Source organism: Pinus tabuliformis, chromosome 8 (assembly GCF_031772625.1).
Source record: "Pinus tabuliformis cultivar Carrire ecotype Pingquan chromosome 8, CPIR1, whole genome shotgun sequence".
Taxonomy (NCBI): domain Eukaryota; kingdom Viridiplantae; phylum Streptophyta; class Pinopsida; order Pinales; family Pinaceae; genus Pinus; species Pinus tabuliformis.
In genome coordinates, this window is record NC_142294.1 from 1013230709 (window position 1) to 1013253759 (window position 23051).

The 23051-nt window shown below is 36.2% G+C and overlaps 1 protein-coding gene across 1 annotated transcript; it reads left to right on the plus strand.

Moving 5' to 3' along the window:
- Positions 1–548: 548 nt before the first annotated feature.
- LOC149238833 (uncharacterized) lies at positions 549–2261 on the plus strand. Its single transcript, XM_089369676.1, has 3 exons — positions 549–1167; positions 1534–1838; positions 1920–2261. The coding sequence occupies exons 1-3, from the start codon at positions 549–551 to the stop codon at positions 2259–2261; spliced, it is 1266 nt and encodes a 421-aa protein (XP_089225802.1).
- The last annotated feature ends 20790 nt before the right edge of the window (positions 2262–23051 follow it).

Here is a 23051-nt window from a genome sequence, read left to right on the forward strand (position 1 = left end):
TCGCTTCTAAACTTGACAAATTTCTCATATCAGATAAATCAGTTCACTTAGGAGGAGACATAGCTGCTGCAATTCTCCCCCATTCAGGCTCAAATCATTAGCCAATCTCCCTCCAATGGCAAAGACCGGGCAACACCACCAGGAGGCCCTTCCGCTTTGAAGAGTTCTAGCTCACCCACCCTGCATTCAAAGACTTCATCAGAACCACTTGGAAAACCTTAATTCTGCCAGAAGGCTCCAAAATGTTTCAGTTACAACAGAAACTTAAATATTTAAAATCCCATTTAAAGTGCTGGAACAATGAGACCTTTGGAAACATATTTAAGGCGCAACAAGACTTAAATAAGGAAATGGCAGATCTCCAGCAACAAGTAATCACAGGAGGTCACACGAAGGGGACCCTGGAACAAGAGCAACGCATCCACAATCAACTGGAGGAGAGGAGAAAGCAGGAGGAGATTTTATGAAAGCAAAAGTCCAGGATCAGATTGCTGAAAGAGGGCGAATGAAACACTAAATTCTTTCACCGAACCATTGTTCAACGAAGAATGCACAACAATATCCCCTTCATTCAGAAGCAAGGTGGGGCAAGGGTAGAACAGCATGAAGAAATCAAGGAGGAATTCCTAAATCACTTCAAGCAAGTTCATCAAGAGCCCAATGCAGATAGGCGACCTGCAATAGAAAGAATTACCCAAAATGTGCCAAAACTTATCACTGAGGAACACAACAAACTTCTCCTTCACCCTATCCTGACTCAGGAGGTGGATACAGCCATGTCCCAACTCAAGGAGGGCAAAGCCCCTGGCCCGGATGGCTTCGCCACAACTTTCTTTCACACCTTCTGGGAGCTGATAAAAATTGAGGTCTGGCAAGTGGTGGAGGAATCGAGAGCTCTTCATTGGCTGCTACCTTCTCTCAATTCAACTTTCATTGCACTTATACCAAAAGAGGAGGAATCCATCACCCTGGACAAATTCCGACCGATTTCTCTCTGCAACGACATATACAAATTGATCTCTAAAGTTATTGCCAACAGGTTAAATCCCCTCTTGCCATTGCTCATCTCACCGGAACAATCTGGTTATGTGGAAGGGAGACAGATCATGGATGGTATTATCCTCTCGCATGAGATTATACACTCCCTAAAGCATTCCAATCAGGCAGGTATGATTCTAAATCTTGATCTTTCTAAGGCCTTTGATAAGCTCAGTTGGACTTACATTCAGAAAATGTTAATTGCCTTTGGATTCTCTCCTATGTGGAATCATTGGATCATGAGTCTTATCTCCTCATCCTTCTTTTCCATTCTTGTGAACGGGATCCCATCTCGACCCTTCAGTCCCTCTCGAGGAATCAGGCACGGTGACCCTCTTTCCCCCTTCCTCTTTGTATTAATGGCTGAAGCCCTGGGATGTCACATCAAATAAGCCCTCCTCTCCCAACAGCTTAAAGGTCTCTCCATTCACCAATCCCCAGCTATAACTCATCAGCAGTTTTTTGATGACAACATGCTCTTTGGCTACCCATCAGTCCAGGAAGCTTCTCGCTTCAAAGCCCTGCTCAATGACTTCTCCGAGGCCTCAGGAACCAGCATCAATAATACCAAGTCGCAGATCTTTTTCTTTCACACCCCACCTGTTGTTAAGAATGTTGTAGCCCGAATATTGGGGTTCCCCATTGCCACTCTTCCTTCCAAATACCTTGGAGCCCCCCTTATTGCTTCGGCCATCAAGCACTCCTCCTGGCGCATTCTCATCGAGAAGCTTGAATCCCACCTCAACCTTTGGACGCACATAACACTGAACATTGCCAGTCGTGTAGTGCTCATAAAAGCAGTACTATAGGCAATGCCGCTTTACTTATTCTCAATCCTAGCGGCGCCTAAATGGGTTTTAAAAAGAATTCGGGATCTATAGTGTGGCTTCCTGTGGGTAAATTCAGCTACAAACCACAAATGGGCCCTGGTAAAATGGACCATTGTCTGCACGCCCAAGGAAAAAGGGGGCATTGGCCTGAGGGATCCCATTCATAGCAATGCTATCATGAGTGCCAAAATTTGGTGGCAATGGCTCTCTACCCCAGAAAAACCCTGGGCAGCCATTTGGACTGCCAATTACACCAATCACAGACCTCAGGAGGAGCTCATCAGGTTTACTTCCAATGTGAAAGGCTCGCTAATATGGAATGCTGCCAAACAACACTTCCAGTTGATTCAGCAGCACAGTTTTTGGGAAGTAAGAAATGGAAGAACAACATGATTCTGGATGGATGCCTGGAACCAATTGCCATAGCTTAGTCGCATTCTAAATCCTCTTCCAAACTACATTGGAGAGGAATAGCAATAGGAAAAGATTTGGCAGTATTGGACTCAAGAGACAAAGCAAGGCTTCAGGAAATGGAAACAAGGTGACCAGCTCATCAGAAATGAGGAACACCTATTCATTGAGGATCTGGAAAGGGAGCTACGCAAAAGGAGCATTATATACTTCGAAGGCAGGGACATTCTTCGATGGGGTTACCAGCCTAAAGGCGCATTTACCACTTTCGAGGCCTACAAAATTATGTGCACTGACTCTACGCCCGCTGACCAATTTGGAGCAAAATCTGGGGGTTAGGTTCTTGGCCTAAAGTCTCCTTCTTCCTTTGGCTGGTCGGACATCAGAGAATCCTCACCTGGGATAAACTTAGACGAAGAAACTATCATGGCCCCTCTATCTATGTTAATTTTAAATCCCGGGAGGAAACACTCCAACACCTCTTGGACTCTTGCTCCTTAGCCAATCAGTTGTGGGAGAAGGCAAGCTTCAGATGTCAAAGAAGATGTAGACTTATGGACGATATCACAAACTCTTTGCGTCATTGGCAAAAGAATCCATATAAAAGTGAAATTCTCAACCATTTATGGAAAATAATCCCCGGGCTCCTCTTATAGAGCATATGGAAAGAAAGGAACAAGCGCATATTCAAAGATCAATGTTCCCCGTTAGAAAGTATCTGGAGCACGCTCTGTGTGAATCTCAAAGAGACGCTGATGCTCCGCTCATGGACTAAGGAGGACCTACCGACTCAAGACAGTGAGAAAGCCATCTGGGAGAACTGGAATATGCAACTCCTGTTGGAAATAATACTGAGAGGGGGGGTGAATCAGTATTATCAGATCAATCAAACTTTTCTATTTCATACTCAGAAACATATACGCTACTTCAATTAAGTGAACCCGCGTGTACACGCTACTGTGTCTAATGAAACCCGCGTATATCCAGAGATCTTATAATTCAGTTATCTTAATCTTCAGTAAATGCATCAGATCATTATTAAGCATATTAACAGTAAACAGGTGCAGAATAACAGAACAGAACATCACACAAGAGCCACACACATGAACACCATGATATAAGGTGGAAACCCAATGTGGGTGAAAACCACCTGCTGCAATTCGTCTCTTTCTTCTTTAATAAGAAACTTCTTTTACAATGCACTGGTGCAGTCATTTACCAGCACGCAGGCTGCAACCTGCAGAGGGCTACAACCCTCATAGCTTTTGTACTAGCCGATCCATTTACTAGTACGTAGGTGCCAACCCTACAGAAGGCTACAACCTTCACTCGTTTTCCAGCTGCTCCTGGAAGGGAGCTACAACCCCCCTTGGCTCTTGTACTGGCTGATATGTTTACCAGTACGTAGGTGCCGGCCTACGATCTTCCGGGACCATGTTTCATACATTTTCATACTAGATCCATAAGACAATCATCATTGTAGTACAACCTGCATCATCAATCACTGAAACACCCAATTCTGAATCACTGTAACCCTGTCAACAACAACCAGACAACATAACAACAACCAGATCCAACTCCATCTTCAAATATCATACTTCACATTGTATACGCTACTTGGATGACCCCAACCTGCGTGTATACGCTCTTTTACCAAAACCAACTCGCGTACAGATCTATAAATTCAACCTTAAAACTCTGCAGCTATATCAGACATCAAAGCATACCCAGATCATAATAATAAACATGCGTCAGTAGATCTAGTCTATCCAGAGTCAAACCATATGAAGATAATCATTCCAAGCCTTGAGATCTCGTTCCATCATTCATCATCCTCCACATGGGTGAAACCTTGGTTCAGATCACCAACCCATAACCAGCACTTGGATCACACACTTTCTCAGATCTTCATCACTCACACTTGCTCACACTTGCTCACTTTGGCCTAGTGATCTTTTCCTTATATAGCCTTAGGCCTTGCTCAATGCCAAGAGCCAAAACCATAGTAACACAATACCATCAACTTCAATACTAGGGATCGACACGCCCGTCGAGACACAATGGTCCGAAACCATAGGCACAACTTCCAAGGACTAACCGCCATGGACCAAAGGTACGTTTCCACATACACGCGCTTTTGCTGAAGCCAACCTGCGTGTACACGCTGATTCGCCTTGCTGAACCTGCGTATATCTCTTTCTTGTCCTGCTGTACTGAGATCTGTCCATTAGTTAAGTTGTCATCACCTGTACCAGTCTCTGAGCACCTGTACCAACCTCTGAGTGAGTTGCCATCAAGGACAACACTTGAATCATAATGCCAACAATCTCCCCCTTTGGACTTGATGGCAACCACCACACCAAGTCACTCTCCCCCTTTGACATCAAGGGCAAAGGGTGGACCAAGATATTCTCTTCCTTGGTATACCTTCTGCTGTCCATACTGCTGTCCATACTCCCCCTGAGTACATGCTGAAATCTCCAAATGTGCTCCCCCTTTGTGTATGCCAAAGTGTACCAATCTATCCATCCTGCTCTTGCTGAATTGTGCTGTTCATGCTCCCCTTGACTGTAGGCAAGATCTGTAAAAGATGTTCTACAAAAAGAACAAAGACTTATACATCATAGAAGACCTTCCTATCATCAAAAGACTCAACATACATTCATCACCCAACCTAGTGGGGATATCCCAATATTGACTCATTCACCTAACCATGTGAAGATACATGATAATACATGAACATTTCATCATTCATCCCAGGCATAGTGGGGAAACCAACATAGGCCGTTACATGACCTTGACATCATAAAAGAGATACATGACATAGTGATGAAATATCTAGATCAAGACTTATGAAAGCCACCAACAGCATCATGATCTGTACCATAAGCATCAGCCTGCAATACCATTCCTAAACAGTAAGATGTATCATTTAGCTTCATAGACTTTATCAACACCTTCTAACCATAATGCCAACAATGCATTATTCGAAGAATATTCTCCCCCTGAGTGTGAGCCAACCATGTCTGAACCATTTCCTGAGTCTGTTCTGCTCCCCCTGAGCCTGAGCCAACCATGACTGAACCTGGGTCTGTTCTGCTGCCCTTTCTCCATATACGCGACTTTGCAGCCTGTAACTCGCGTATATACGCGACTTGTCTTCATGAAACTTGCGTATGAGAATCAGAACACTGAAGTTCTATACCTTCAGCTCCCCCTGAGTCTGTTATGTCTGTGCTGTGCTGAGTACCCTGTGCTGTGCCACATCTTTCTGACTGAACTTCCTTCTTCTTCCATATCTTCACGCATGTTGATGATTTCTTCTTATCATGAGCTTTGTTCCTGCAATCTCTTGCTTTATGTCCAAACTTGTTACATGCATAGCATCTTACATGTTTCATATTCCTCTTGTAGCAATCAGCAGCTTTGTGGCCAAACATATTGCAAGAAAAGCAATATCCATTAAAGTATCTTGAATGTGATGATCTTTCTGCATGATGGTCTTGAAACCGTCTTCTTCTACATATGGCTACAACATGTCCAAGATTATGACACACATAACATTCAACATTATTCAGTGGAGGAAATAATCGTCTATCACGTCCATAGTTAGGAGTAGAGAATCTTCCTTGAGGAATTTCTTTCCTTGGTTGTTCCTTTTTGGGCATTTCAGATTTCTCATTAGAGTTTCTTGCCTCACCTTGTGAACTAGATTCACCTTCAACATACTCATGAAAACCAAGACCAGTCTTGATAGCAGGAGATCTTTGACTATTAAGAATATCATCCAAGACTTTAGAACTATCTTGAAATCGTAAAAGCTTATCCTTTTCTTCTAGTTTACCTTTCAAGATATTTACCTCAACTTGATGTTGTTCTTCTTTTTCAAGACATTGCTTCTTCAAGGTATCTCCAACTTTCCTTTCTTCATCCCACTGATGCCTTAGTTTGAGGATCTCGTTTTCTTGCTCTTTATTCAGTGCTAGCAGCATTTCTCGGATTCTGGAGGCACATTCCAACTGATTTTCTAATCTGATGATTTCTTCCTTGAGGGCATTCTCCCTTTTGCTAGGTAGATCTTGTTGATCTATGATTTGATCTGATGCTTCATTTGCTTGTCCATCTTCAATCTGAGGTGCTTCAGGATCTGAATACTTGCTTCCACTCAACGACAGGTTGTCATTGTTCCTTTGAGCTGTCTTCTTCTTTTGACGTGCTTTCTTCCCCATTGTTCTACGAATCTCCTTCAAGCGATCAAGCTTCTCTGAAGGACCTGCTCTGATACCAATTGTTGGAAATAATACTGAGAGGGGGGGTGAATCAGTATTATCAGATCAATCAAACTTTTCTATTTCATACTCAGAAACATATACGCTACTTCAATTAAGTGAACCCGCGTGTACACGCTACTGTGTCTAATGAAACCCGCGTATATCCAGAGATCTTATAATTCAGTTATCTTAATCTTCAGTAAATGCATCAGATCATTATTAAGCATATTAACAGTAAACAGGTGCAGAATAACAGAACAGAACATCACACAAGAGCCACACACATGAACACCATGATATAAGGTGGAAACCCAATGTGGGTGAAAACCACCTGCTGCAATTCGTCTCTTTCTTCTTTAATAAGAAACTTCTTTTACAATGCACTGGTGCAGTCATTTACCAGCACGCAGGCTGCAACCTGCAGAGGGCTACAACCCTCATAGCTTTTGTACTAGCCGATCCATTTACTAGTACGTAGGTGCCAACCCTACAGAAGGCTACAACCTTCACTCGTTTTCCAGCTGCTCCTGGAAGGGAGCTACAACCCCCCTTGGCTCTTGTACTGGCTGATATGTTTACCAGTACGTAGGTGCCGGCCTACGATCTTCCCGGGACCATGTTTCATACATTTTCATACTAGATCCATAAGACAATCATCATTGTAGTACAACCTGCATCATCAATCACTGAAACACCCAATTCTGAATCACTGTAACCCTGTCAACAACAACCAGACAACATAACAACAACCAGATCCAACTCCATCTTCAAATATCATACTTCACATTGTATACGCTACTTGGATGACCCCAACCTGCGTGTATACGCTCTTTTACCAAAACCAACTCGCGTACAGATCTATAAATTCAACCTTAAAACTCTGCAGCTATATCAGACATCAAAGCATACCCAGATCATAATAATAAACATGCGTCAGTAGATCTAGTCTATCCAGAGTCAAACCATATGAAGATAATCATTCCAAGCCTTGAGATCTCGTTCCATCATTCATCATCCTCCACATGGGTGAAACCTTGGTTCAGATCACCAACCCATAACCAGCACTTGGATCACACACTTTCTCAGATCTTCATCACTCACACTTGCTCACACTTGCTCACTTTGGCCTAGTGATCTTTTCCTTATATAGCCTTAGGCCTTGCTCAATGCCAAGAGCCAAAACCATAGTAACACAATACCATCAACTTCAATACTAGGGATCGACACGCCCGTCGAGACACAATGGTCCGAAACCATAGGCACAACTTCCAAGGACTAACCGCCATGGACCAAAGGTACGTTTCCACATACACGCGCTTTTGCTGAAGCCAACCTGCGTGTACACGCTGATTCGCCTTGCTGAACCTGCGTATATCTCTTTCTTGTCCTGCTGTACTGAGATCTGTCCATTAGTTAAGTTGTCATCACCTGTACCAGTCTCTGAGCACCTGTACCAACCTCTGAGTGAGTTGCCATCAAGGACAACACTTGAATCATAATGCCAACAATCTCCCCCTTTGGACTTGATGGCAACCACCACACCAAGTCACTCTCCCCCTTTGACATCAAGGGCAAAGGGTGGACCAAGATATTCTCTTCCTTGGTATACCTTCTGCTGTCCATACTGCTGTCCATACTCCCCCTGAGTACATGCTGAAATCTCCAAATGTGCTCCCCCTTTGTGTATGCCAAAGTGTACCAATCTATCCATCCTGCTCTTGCTGAATTGTGCTGTTCATGCTCCCCTTGACTGTAGGCAAGATCTGTAAAAGATGTTCTACAAAAAGAACAAAGACTTATACATCATAGAAGACCTTCCTATCATCAAAAGACTCAACATACATTCATCACCCAACCTAGTGGGGATATCCCAATATTGACTCATTCACCTAACCATGTGAAGATACATGATAATACATGAACATTTCATCATTCATCCCAGGCATAGTGGGGAAACCAACATAGGCCGTTACATGACCTTGACATCATAAAAGAGATACATGACATAGTGATGAAATATCTAGATCAAGACTTATGAAAGCCACCAACAGCATCATGATCTGTACCATAAGCATCAGCCTGCAATACCATTCCTAAACAGTAAGATGTATCATTTAGCTTCATAGACTTTATCAACACCTTCTAACCATAATGCCAACAATGCATTATTCGAAGAATATTCTCCCCCTGAGTGTGAGCCAACCATGTCTGAACCATTTCCTGAGTCTGTTCTGCTCCCCCTGAGCCTGAGCCAACCATGACTGAACCTGGGTCTGTTCTGCTGCCCTTTCTCCATATACGCGACTTTGCAGCCTGTAACTCGCGTATATACGCGACTTGTCTTCATGAAACTTGCGTATGAGAATCAGAACACTGAAGTTCTATACCTTCAGCTCCCCCTGAGTCTGTTATGTCTGTGCTGTGCTGAGTACCCTGTGCTGTGCCACATCTTTCTGACTGAACTTCCTTCTTCTTCCATATCTTCACGCATGTTGATGATTTCTTCTTATCATGAGCTTTGTTCCTGCAATCTCTTGCTTTATGTCCAAACTTGTTACATGCATAGCATCTTACATGTTTCATATTCCTCTTGTAGCAATCAGCAGCTTTGTGGCCAAACATATTGCAAGAAAAGCAATATCCATTAAAGTATCTTGAATGTGATGATCTTTCTGCATGATGGTCTTGAAACCGTCTTCTTCTACATATGGCTACAACATGTCCAAGATTATGACACACATAACATTCAACATTATTCAGTGGAGGAAATAATCGTCTATCACGTCCATAGTTAGGAGTAGAGAATCTTCCTTGAGGAATTTCTTTCCTTGGTTGTTCCTTTTTGGGCATTTCAGATTTCTCATTAGAGTTTCTTGCCTCACCTTGTGAACTAGATTCACCTTCAACATACTCATGAAAACCAAGACCAGTCTTGATAGCAGGAGATCTTTGACTATTAAGAATATCATCCAAGACTTTAGAACTATCTTGAAATCGTAAAAGCTTATCCTTTTCTTCTAGTTTACCTTTCAAGATATTTACCTCAACTTGATGTTGTTCTTCTTTTTCAAGACATTGCTTCTTCAAGGTATCTCCAACTTTCCTTTCTTCATCCCACTGATGCCTTAGTTTGAGGATCTCGTTTTCTTGCTCTTTATTCAGTGCTAGCAGCATTTCTCGGATTCTGGAGGCACATTCCAACTGATTTTCTAATCTGATGATTTCTTCCTTGAGGGCATTCTCCCTTTTGCTAGGTAGATCTTGTTGATCTATGATTTGATCTGATGCTTCATTTGCTTGTCCATCTTCAATCTGAGGTGCTTCAGGATCTGAATACTTGCTTCCACTCAACGACAGGTTGTCATTGTTCCTTTGAGCTGTCTTCTTCTTTTGACGTGCTTTCTTCCCCATTGTTCTACGAATCTCCTTCAAGCGATCAAGCTTCTCTGAAGGACCTGCTCTGATACCAATTGTTGGAAATAATACTGAGAGGGGGGGTGAATCAGTATTATCAGATCAATCAAACTTTTCTATTTCATACTCAGAAACATATACGCTACTTCAATTAAGTGAACCCGCGTGTACACGCTACTGTGTCTAATGAAACCCGCGTATATCCAGAGATCTTATAATTCAGTTATCTTAATCTTCAGTAAATGCATCAGATCATTATTAAGCATATTAACAGTAAACAGGTGCAGAATAACAGAACAGAACATCACACAAGAGCCACACACATGAACACCATGATATAAGGTGGAAACCCAATGTGGGTGAAAACCACCTGCTGCAATTCGTCTCTTTCTTCTTTAATAAGAAACTTCTTTTACAATGCACTGGTGCAGTCATTTACCAGCACGCAGGCTGCAACCTGCAGAGGGCTACAACCCTCATAGCTTTTGTACTAGCCGATCCATTTACTAGTACGTAGGTGCCAACCCTACAGAAGGCTACAACCTTCACTCGTTTTCCAGCTGCTCCTGGAAGGGAGCTACAACCCCCCTTGGCTCTTGTACTGGCTGATATGTTTACCAGTACGTAGGTGCCGGCCTACGATCTTCCCGGGACCATGTTTCATACATTTTCATACTAGATCCATAAGACAATCATCATTGTAGTACAACCTGCATCATCAATCACTGAAACACCCAATTCTGAATCACTGTAACCCTGTCAACAACAACCAGACAACATAACAACAACCAGATCCAACTCCATCTTCAAATATCATACTTCACATTGTATACGCTACTTGGATGACCCCAACCTGCGTGTATACGCTCTTTTACCAAAACCAACTCGCGTACAGATCTATAAATTCAACCTTAAAACTCTGCAGCTATATCAGACATCAAAGCATACCCAGATCATAATAATAAACATGCGTCAGTAGATCTAGTCTATCCAGAGTCAAACCATATGAAGATAATCATTCCAAGCCTTGAGATCTCGTTCCATCATTCATCATCCTCCACATGGGTGAAACCTTGGTTCAGATCACCAACCCATAACCAGCACTTGGATCACACACTTTCTCAGATCTTCATCACTCACACTTGCTCACACTTGCTCACTTTGGCCTAGTGATCTTTTCCTTATATAGCCTTAGGCCTTGCTCAATGCCAAGAGCCAAAACCATAGTAACACAATACCATCAACTTCAATACTAGGGATCGACACGCCCGTCGAGACACAATGGTCCGAAACCATAGGCACAACTTCCAAGGACTAACCGCCATGGACCAAAGGTACGTTTCCACATACACGCGCTTTTGCTGAAGCCAACCTGCGTGTACACGCTGATTCGCCTTGCTGAACCTGCGTATATCTCTTTCTTGTCCTGCTGTACTGAGATCTGTCCATTAGTTAAGTTGTCATCACCTGTACCAGTCTCTGAGCACCTGTACCAACCTCTGAGTGAGTTGCCATCAAGGACAACACTTGAATCATAATGCCAACAATCTCCCCCTTTGGACTTGATGGCAACCACCACACCAAGTCACTCTCCCCCTTTGACATCAAGGGCAAAGGGTGGACCAAGATATTCTCTTCCTTGGTATACCTTCTGCTGTCCATACTGCTGTCCATACTCCCCCTGAGTACATGCTGAAATCTCCAAATGTGCTCCCCCTTTGTGTATGCCAAAGTGTACCAATCTATCCATCCTGCTCTTGCTGAATTGTGCTGTTCATGCTCCCCTTGACTGTAGGCAAGATCTGTAAAAGATGTTCTACAAAAAGAACAAAGACTTATACATCATAGAAGACCTTCCTATCATCAAAAGACTCAACATACATTCATCACCCAACCTAGTGGGGATATCCCAATATTGACTCATTCACCTAACCATGTGAAGATACATGATAATACATGAACATTTCATCATTCATCCCAGGCATAGTGGGGAAACCAACATAGGCCGTTACATGACCTTGACATCATAAAAGAGATACATGACATAGTGATGAAATATCTAGATCAAGACTTATGAAAGCCACCAACAGCATCATGATCTGTACCATAAGCATCAGCCTGCAATACCATTCCTAAACAGTAAGATGTATCATTTAGCTTCATAGACTTTATCAACACCTTCTAACCATAATGCCAACAATGCATTATTCGAAGAATATTCTCCCCCTGAGTGTGAGCCAACCATGTCTGAACCATTTCCTGAGTCTGTTCTGCTCCCCCTGAGCCTGAGCCAACCATGACTGAACCTGGGTCTGTTCTGCTGCCCTTTCTCCATATACGCGACTTTGCAGCCTGTAACTCGCGTATATACGCGACTTGTCTTCATGAAACTTGCGTATGAGAATCAGAACACTGAAGTTCTATACCTTCAGCTCCCCCTGAGTCTGTTATGTCTGTGCTGTGCTGAGTACCCTGTGCTGTGCCACATCTTTCTGACTGAACTTCCTTCTTCTTCCATATCTTCACGCATGTTGATGATTTCTTCTTATCATGAGCTTTGTTCCTGCAATCTCTTGCTTTATGTCCAAACTTGTTACATGCATAGCATCTTACATGTTTCATATTCCTCTTGTAGCAATCAGCAGCTTTGTGGCCAAACATATTGCAAGAAAAGCAATATCCATTAAAGTATCTTGAATGTGATGATCTTTCTGCATGATGGTCTTGAAACCGTCTTCTTCTACATATGGCTACAACATGTCCAAGATTATGACACACATAACATTCAACATTATTCAGTGGAGGAAATAATCGTCTATCACGTCCATAGTTAGGAGTAGAGAATCTTCCTTGAGGAATTTCTTTCCTTGGTTGTTCCTTTTTGGGCATTTCAGATTTCTCATTAGAGTTTCTTGCCTCACCTTGTGAACTAGATTCACCTTCAACATACTCATGAAAACCAAGACCAGTCTTGATAGCAGGAGATCTTTGACTATTAAGAATATCATCCAAGACTTTAGAACTATCTTGAAATCGTAAAAGCTTATCCTTTTCTTCTAGTTTACCTTTCAAGATATTTACCTCAACTTGATGTTGTTCTTCTTTTTCAAGACATTGCTTCTTCAAGGTATCTCCAACTTTCCTTTCTTCATCCCACTGATGCCTTAGTTTGAGGATCTCGTTTTCTTGCTCTTTATTCAGTGCTAGCAGCATTTCTCGGATTCTGGAGGCACATTCCAACTGATTTTCTAATCTGATGATTTCTTCCTTGAGGGCATTCTCCCTTTTGCTAGGTAGATCTTGTTGATCTATGATTTGATCTGATGCTTCATTTGCTTGTCCATCTTCAATCTGAGGTGCTTCAGGATCTGAATACTTGCTTCCACTCAACGACAGGTTGTCATTGTTCCTTTGAGCTGTCTTCTTCTTTTGACGTGCTTTCTTCCCCATTGTTCTACGAATCTCCTTCAAGCGATCAAGCTTCTCTGAAGGACCTGCTCTGATACCAATTGTTGGAAATAATACTGAGAGGGGGGGTGAATCAGTATTATCAGATCAATCAAACTTTTCTATTTCATACTCAGAAACATATACGCTACTTCAATTAAGTGAACCCGCGTGTACACGCTACTGTGTCTAATGAAACCCGCGTATATCCAGAGATCTTATAATTCAGTTATCTTAATCTTCAGTAAATGCATCAGATCATTATTAAGCATATTAACAGTAAACAGGTGCAGAGTAACAGAACAGAACATCACACAAGAGCCACACACATGAACACCATGATATAAGGTGGAAACCCAATGTGGGTGAAAACCACCTGCTGCAATTCGTCTCTTTCTTCTTTAATAAGAAACTTCTTTTACAATGCACTGGTGCAGTCATTTACCAGCACGCAGGCTGCAACCTGCAGAGGGCTACAACCCTCATAGCTTTTGTACTAGCCGATCCATTTACTAGTACGTAGGTGCCAACCCTACAGAAGGCTACAACCTTCACTCGTTTTCCAGCTGCTCCTGGAAGGGAGCTACAACCCCCCTTGGCTCTTGTACTGGCTGATATGTTTACCAGTACGTAGGTGCCGGCCTACGATCTTCCCGGGACCATGTTTCATACATTTTCATACTAGATCCATAAGACAATCATCATTGTAGTACAACCTGCATCATCAATCACTGAAACACCCAATTCTGAATCACTGTAACCCTGTCAACAACAACCAGACAACATAACAACAACCAGATCCAACTCCATCTTCAAATATCATACTTCACATTGTATACGCTACTTGGATGACCCCAACCTGCGTGTATACGCTCTTTTACCAAAACCAACTCGCGTACAGATCTATAAATTCAACCTTAAAACTCTGCAGCTATATCAGACATCAAAGCATACCCAGATCATAATAGTAAACATGCGTCAGTAGATCTAGTCTATCCAGAGTCAAACCATATGAAGATAATCATTCCAAGCCTTGAGATCTCGTTCCATCATTCATCATCCTCCACATGGGTGAAACCTTGGTTCAGATCACCAACCCATAACCAGCACTTGGATCACACACTTTCTCAGATCTTCATCACTCACACTTGCTCACACTTGCTCACTTTGGCCTAGTGATCTTTTCCTTATATAGCCTTAGGCCTTGCTCAATGCCAAGAGCCAAAACCATAGTAACACAATACCATCAACTTCAATACTAGGGATCGACACGCCCGTCGAGACACAATGGTCCGAAACCATAGGCACAACTTCCAAGGACTAACCGCCATGGACCAAAGGTACGTTTCCACATACACGCGCTTTTGCTGAAGCTAACCTGCGTGTACACGCTGATTCGCCTTGCTGAACCTGCGTATATCTCTTTCTTGTCCTACTGTACTGAGATCTGTCCATTAGTTAAGTTGTCATCACCTGTACCAGTCTCTGAGCACCTGTACCAACCTCTGAGTGAGTTGCCATCAAGGACAACACTTGAATCATAATGCCAACAACTCCCTCAGGAATTTCACAAAAAACCCCTCCCTAAAAGCAGCAACATAAAAAAGGTCTCCTGGACGGCCCCTCCAAAGCACACCTTCAAGCTTATCTTTGATGGAGCCTCAAAGGGCAATCCTGGAACAACAAGCTTTGGCGGAATTTTTAGAAATCATGTAGGTTCGCCTCTTCTAATCTACTATGGAAACATTGGGTGGGACACCAATAACTCGACTGAGTTAGACGGTCTATGGCAAGGTCTCCTTCTTTCATGGAGACACAACTTCCATCCCCTGGAGGTGGAAGGAGATTCCCAGATCCTAATTAACATGGCCAAGCATCTCCTAAATGGATCTCATGCAAGGAAAATAGCCGCTAGTTGGAGGCTTGGAGCAAGACTGGAAGCCATAGAACAAGCGCTTCTCAGTAATAGGGCCATCACCTTCAATCACATAAAGAGGGAAGGCAACAAGGTGGCTGACCTTATGGCCAATTTGGGTGTGGAAAATGAGAATACTCTACTCAAAGGGACTCTAGACATCATATCGAATCATGAACAGGCACAGGAATGCAATCGACTGGTCCAAATCGACGCCGCCCCCCCCGGATGCGGGTGCTTGAGGCTATAATCAAGGAGATGAGATGGGCGACCACCGAAGGCCACCTGCCCGCCATGCGCAGAAGTGTTGTATTCACATGGGGGAAGGGACATTATCAGAGGCGCGGGATCTGGAATAAAGGCAGGAAACAGAGGAGCATTAATGCTCCGTTCACCCCCGTACGCGAAGCTGGGCTCAGCTCCTCGACTCCCATGAATGCCACAGTAATGGTGGGAGCGCCTCGAGGAAAAGATGGATGCATTATATATGGTTGCAGCATTAGATTCACAACACTGATTCAGGCTCTGTTCGGGTTTTTTTTGCCGCCTCTGGCGCTGCTGGTCGCTCCTAGCATTTGTCTCTCTACCTACTTGCAAGTCCCTTGCCCGTCTGTTTGGTCTATTCCCCCACCTGTGTCTGGTCTCCCCTTGGCTGTTCTGGGCTCCAAGTCTACTTTGAGTTCTAATTCGGCTTTAGGCAAAGACGCTCTGTTTGGCCCTGCAATCATGCCCCGACTTTGACAGCGAATGCTCAGCCGTCGAGGCACCTCCCGAGGTGGGTCCTCGTGCCCTTCAATCACCGAAGACACTTCCCATCACCGCCATTGCCATTGCCCCCACACTGAAGGAGCAAGATTCCTTCGGCCCAGCCAATTTCTGGATGCCACCGCTCCTGGGTCCTCTTCCTCGCCCTCCTTTGGCTCAGCAATATTCACTTTCAACAGTTCTTTGAATCGTCCCTGGATCAATGCCCATGTTTCGGTGCTTTTCATTGAGGAGGCCCAAGATGAGGGCGAATCCAGCGATCAACGGGAGATGATGCCAATTGCTGGATCCATGAGAGCCATGGAGATACCCTCTGCAGACCCCGTGAATGTAACGGAAAGGCCAACTGCTGGCTCCATGAGCACTAGGGAGATGCTGACCAGCCAGAATGAGGACGTCAAGATGGAGCCTGTCCCGACTGCTACGGAGGAGGTCCAAGCTCAGGACTTGGCGGATTTCGCATGGTGCAGGACTATGGAGGAGGCCCCTGAAGACTAACTGTAGCTTCTCTCCAGGTTTTACGGCCCGATAGTGGGGGCTTTTGGTCACTTCTGATGCTCTTGGCTATGTAATTGTGTCAAAGTTGTTGTGTAATTGTCTGTGTCAATGTTGTTGAGTAATTGTCTGTGTTCAGGTTCTGGGACTTTTTCTATGTGGTTGGGGAATTATTTTGGCTCCCCTACGCGGGATTGGTTTTTTGACTCCTCTGGCACCCCTGCGTGGGATAGCCTAATGGTTTGGTTCGTCCTCTCAGACTACAAACTCTGTTGTTCCATGCTGCCATTACCTCTAGGCAGCTGGTTCTTTTTGTCAAGTAATGTTTTAATTGTTCTCTGTTAATGTAAATAATATAATAATTTTACCGAGAAAAAAAAATTTGTTGTTAAAGAACTTAAACTTATTTTTGAAACATTTTAAAATGTTTTTGAAACATTTTAAAATCATTGAAAATTATTCTTAAATCAATTTAAATTATTTTTAAAGTATTTTTATATTGTTTCTAAAGCATTGTAAACTATTTTTAAAGCATTTTAAAATCATTTAAAATTGTTCTTAAAGCAATTTAAATTATTTTTGATGTATTTTAAATAGTTTTTAAAGCATTGTAAACGGGTTTTAAAGCATTTTAAACTGTTTTGAAAGAATTTAAAAAACATTTTAAAGTACTTTAAAGCTTTTTAAATTGTTCCTAAAGCGTTTTAAAGAATTTAAAATTGTTTTTAAAACATTCTAAAGTGTTTTAAATTGTTTATAAATTATTTTGAACTATTTTAAATTGTTTCTAAAACATTCTAAATTGTTTCTAAAACATTCTAAATTGTTTCAAAAACATTTTAAATTGTTTTTAAAGCATTTTAAGTTGTTTTTAAAGTGTTTAATTTATTTATTTTTAACATTTTAAAGTACTTTAAAGCTTTTTAAATTGCTTTTAAAACATTTTAAAACTTTTTTAAAGAATTTTTAATTGTTGTTAAACCACTTAAACTTATTCTTAAAACATTTTAAAATGTTTTTGAAACATTTTAAAATCATTTAAAATTGTTTTAAAATCAATTTAAATTATTTTTAAATTATTTTTAAAGTATTTTAATTTGTTTCTAAAGCATTGTAAACTATTTTTAAAGCATTTTAAAATCATTTAAAATTGTTCTTAAAGCAATTTAAATTATTTTTGAAGTATTTTAGATAGTTTTTAAAGCATTGTAAACGGTTTTTAAAGCATTTTAAATTGATTTTAAAGCGTTTAAAATTGTTTTTAAAGCATTTTAATTTGTTCTGAAAGCCTTTTAAAGCACTTTAAAGCTTTTTAATTGTTGTTAAATCATTTTAAAAGAATTTAACATTGTTTTAAAAACATTTTAAAGTGTTTTTAAATTATTTTGAACTATTTTAAATTGTTTCAAAAAAAAAATTAAATTGTTTTTAAAGCATTTTAAATTGTTTTTAAAGCGTTTAAAATTGTTTTTAAAACATTTTAAAGTACTTTAAAGCTTTTTAAATTGTTTATAAAACATTTTAAAACAGGTTTAAAGCATTTTCAATTGTTGTTAAAGCACTTAAACTTATTTTTAAAACATTTTAAAATGGTTTTGAAACATTTGAAAACATTTTAAAATAATTTAAAATTTTTCCTAAATCAATTTAAATTATTTTTGAAGTATTTTAAATTGTTTTTAAAGCATTGTAAACTATTTTTAAAGCATTTTAAATTGTTTTCAAAGAATTTTAAGAACATTTTAGAGTACCTTAAAGATTTTTAAATTGTTGTTAAAGCGTTTTAATACAATTTAAAATTATTTTTAAAACATTTTAAAGTGCTTTAAATTGTTTTTAAATTATTTCGAACTAATTTAAATTGTTTTTAAAACGTTCCAATTTGTTTCAAAAACATTTTAAATTGTTTTTAAAGCATTTTAAGTTGTTTTTAAAGTGTTTAAAATTGTTTTTAAAACATTTTAAAATACTTTAAATCTTTTTAAATTGTTTTTAAAACATTTTAAAATGGTTTTAAAGCATTTTCAATTGTTGTTAAACCACTCAGACTTATTTTTAAAACATTTTAAAATGTTTTTGAAACATTTTAAAATCAATTAAAATTTGTTTTTAAATAAATTTAAATTATTTTTAAAGTATTTTAAATTGTTTTTAAAGCATTATAAACTATTTTTAAATCATTTAAAATTGTTCTTAAAGCAATTTAAATTACTTTTGAACTATTTTAAATAGCTTTTAAAGCATTGTAAATGGTTTTTAAAGCATTTTAAATTGTTTTGAAAGCATTTTAAAGTACTTTAAAGATTTTTAAATTGTTGTTAATGCATTTTAAAAGAATTTAAAATTGTTTTTAAAACATTTTAGAGTGTTTTAAATTGTTTTTAAATTATTTTGAACTATTTTAAAGTGTTCTTAAATCATTCTAAATTGTTTCAAAAACATTTTAAATTGTTTTTAAAGCATTTTAAATTGTTTTCAAAGCGTTTAAAATTGTTTTTAAAATATTTTAAACTACTTTAAAGATTTTTAAATTGTTTATAAAACATTTTAAAACAGGTTTAAAGCATTTTCAATTGTTGTTAAAGCACTTAATATTATTTTTAAAACATTTTAAAATGTTATTGAAATATTTTAAAACATTTTAAAATGTTTTTGAAATATTTAAAACATTTTAAAATCATTTAAAATTGTTCTTAAATCAATTTAAATTATTTTTGAAGTATTTTAAATTGTTTTTAAAGCATTGCAAACTATTTTTAAAGAATTTTAAAATCATTTTAAATTGTTTTGAAAGCATTTTAAATTGTTTTGAAAGCAATTTAAAATCATTTTAAAGTACTTTAAATATTTTTAAATTGTTGTTAAAGCATTTTAAAATAATTTAAAATTGTTTTTAAAACAATTTAAAGTGTTTTAAATTGTTTTTAAATTATTTTGAACTATTTTAAAGTGTTTTTAAAACTTTCTAAATTGTTTCAAAAACATTTTAAATTGTTTTTAAAGCATTTTAAATTGTTTTTAGAGCGTTTAAGTCGTTTTGAAATCATTTAAAAAACACTTTAAAGTACATTAAAGCTCTTTAAATTGTTTTTAAAATATTTTAAAACGGTTTTAAAGCAGTTTCAATTGTTGTTAAAGCACTTAAACATATTTTTAAAACATTTTAAAATCATTTAAAATTGTTCTTAAATCATTTTAAATCATTTTTAAAGTATTTTATATTGTTTCTAAAGCATTGTAAACTATTTTTAAAGCATTTTAAAATCATTTAAAATTGTTCTTCAAGAAATTTAAATAATTTTTGAAGTATTATAAATAGTTTATAAAGCATTGAAAATGGCTTTTAAAGCATTTTAAATTGTTTTGAAAGCATTTGAAAACATTTTAAGTACTTTAAAGATTTTTAAATTGTTGTTAAAGCATTTTAAAAGAATTTAAAATTGTTTTTAAAACATTTTAAAGTGTTTTTAAAGTTATTTTGAACTATTTTAAATTGTTTTTAAAATGTTCTAAATTGCTTCAAAAACATTTCAAATTGTTTTTAAAGCATTTTAAATTGTTTTTAAAGCGTTTAAAATTGTTTTTAAAACATTTTAAAGTACTTTAAAGCTTTTTAAATTGTTTATAAAACATTTTAAAACGGTTTTAAAGCATTTTCAATTGTTTTTAAAGCACTTGCACTTATTTTTAAAGAATTTTAAAATGTTTTTGAAACATTTTAAAATGATTTAAAATTGTTCTTAAATCAATTTAAATTATTTTTGAAGTATTTTAAATTGTTTTTAAAGCATTGTAAACTATTTTTAAAGCATTTTAAAATCATTTTAAATTGTTTTGAAAGCATTTTAAAAACATTTTAGAGTACTTTAAAGCTTCTTAAATTGTTGTTAAAACATTTTAAAAGAATTTATAATTGTTTTTAAAACATTTTACAGTGTTCTAAATTGTTTTTAAATTATTTTGAACTATTTTAAATTGTTTTTAAAACATTCTAAATTGTTTCAAAAACATTTTAAATTGTTTGAGAAACATTTTAAATTGTTTCAGAAACATTTTAAATTGTTTTTAAAGCATTTTATATTGTTTTTAAAGCATTTTATATTGTTTTTAAAGCATTTTCAATTGTTGTTAAAGCACTTAAACTGATTTTAAAAACATTTTAAAATGTTTTTGAATCATTTTAAAACATTTAAAAATGTTTTTGAAACATTTTAAAATCATTTAAAATTGTTATTAAATCAATTTAAATTAGTTTTAAAGTATTTTAAATTGTTTTTAAAGCATTGTAAACTATTTTTAAAGCATTTCAAAATCATTTAAAATTATTCGTAAAGCAATTTAAATTATTTTTGAATTATTTTAAATAGTTTTTAAAGCGTCGTAAACTGTTTTTAAAGCATATTAAATTGTTTTGAAATAACTTTAAAAACATTTTAAAGTACTTTAAAGCTTTTTAAATTGTTGTTAAAGCATTTTGAAAGAATTTAAAATTGTTTTTAAAACATTTTAAAGTGTTTTTAAATTATTTTGAACTATTTAGAATTGTTTTTAAAATGTTCTAAATTGTTTCAAAAACATTTTCAATTGCTTTTGAAGCATTTTAAATTGTTTTCAAAGCGTTTAAAATTGTTTTAAAAACATTTAAAGTACTTTAAAGCTCTTTAAATTGTTTTTAAAACATTTTAAAACGGTTTTAAAGCATTTTCAATTGTTGTTAAAGAACTTAAACTTATTTTTAAAACATTTTAAAATGTTTCTGAAACATTTTAAAATCATTTAAAATTGTTCTTAAATCAATTTAAATTATTTTTAAAGTATTTTATATTGTTTCTAAAGCATTGTAAACTATTTTTAAAGCATTTTAAAATGATATAAAATTGTTCTTAAAGCAATTTAAATTATTTTTGATGTATTTTAAACAGCTTTTAAAGCATTGTAAACGGTTTTTAAAGCATTTTAAACTGTTTTGAAAGCATTTTAAAATCATTTTAAAGTACTTTAAAGCTTTTTAAATTGTTGCTAAAGCATTTTAAAAGAATTTAAAATTGTTTTTAAAACATCCTAAAGTGTTTTAAATTGTTTATAAATTTTTTTGAACTATTTTAAATTGTTTTTAAAACGTTCTAAATTGTTTCAAAAACATTTTAAATTGTTTTTAAAGAATTTTAAGTTGTTTTTAAAGTGTTTAATTTATTTATTTTTAAACATTTTAAAGTACTTTAAAGCTTTTTAAATTGCTTTTAAAACATTTTAAAATGGTTTTAAAGAATTTTCAATTGTTGTTAAACCACTTAAACTTATTCTTAAAACATTTTAAAATGTTTTTGAAACATTTTAAAATCATTTAAAATTGTTTTAAAATCAATTTAAATTATTTTTAAAGTATTTTAAATTGTTTCTAAAGCATTGCAAATTATTTTTAAAGCATTTTAAAATAATTTAAAATTGTTCTTAAAGAAATTTAAATTATTTTTGAAGTATTTTAAATATTTTTTAAAGCATTGTAAACGGTTTTTAAAGCATTTTAAATTGTTTTGAAAGCATTTTAAAACACTTTAAAGCTTTTTAATTGTTGTTAAAGCATTCTAAAATAATTTAAAATTATTTTTAAAACATTTTGAAGTGTTTTTAAATTATTTTGAACTATTTTAAATTGTTTTTAAAACGTTCTAAATTGTTTCAAAAACATTTTAAATTGTTTTTAAAGCATTTTAAATTGTTTTTAAAGCGTTTAAAATTGTTTTTAAAACATTTTAAAGTACTTTGAAGCTTTTTAAATTGTTTATAAAACATTTTAAAATGGGTTTAAAGCATTTTCAATTGTTGTTAAAGCACTTAAGCTTATTTTTAAAACATTTTAAAATAATTTAAAATTGTTCTTAAGTCAATTTAAATTATTTTTAAAGTATTTTAAATTGTTTTTAAAGCATTGTAAACTATTTGTAAAGCATTTTAAATTGTTTTGAAAGAATTTTAAGAACATTTTAGAGTACTTTAAAGCTTTTTAAATTGTTGTTAAAGCGTTTTAATAGAATTTAAAATTGTTTTCAAAACATTTTAAAGTGCTTTAAATTGTTTTTAAATTATTTTGAACTAATTTAAATTGTTTTTAAAACGTTCCAAATTGTTTCAAAGACATTTTAAATTGTTTTTAAAGCATTTTAAGTTGTTTTTAAAGTGTTTAAAATTGTTTTTAAAACATTTTAAAGTACTTTAAAGCTTTTTAAATTGTTTTTAAAGCATTTTAAAATGGTTTTAAAGCATTTTCAATTGTTGTTAAACCACTCAAACTTATTTTTAAAACATATAATTTAAAATTGTTTTTAAATCAATTTAAATTATTTTAAATTGTTTTTAAAGCATTGTAAACTATTTTTAAATCATTTAAAATTGTTCTTAAAGTAATTTAAATTACTTTTAAAGTATTTTAAATAGTTTTTAAAGCATTGTAAACGGTTTTTAAAG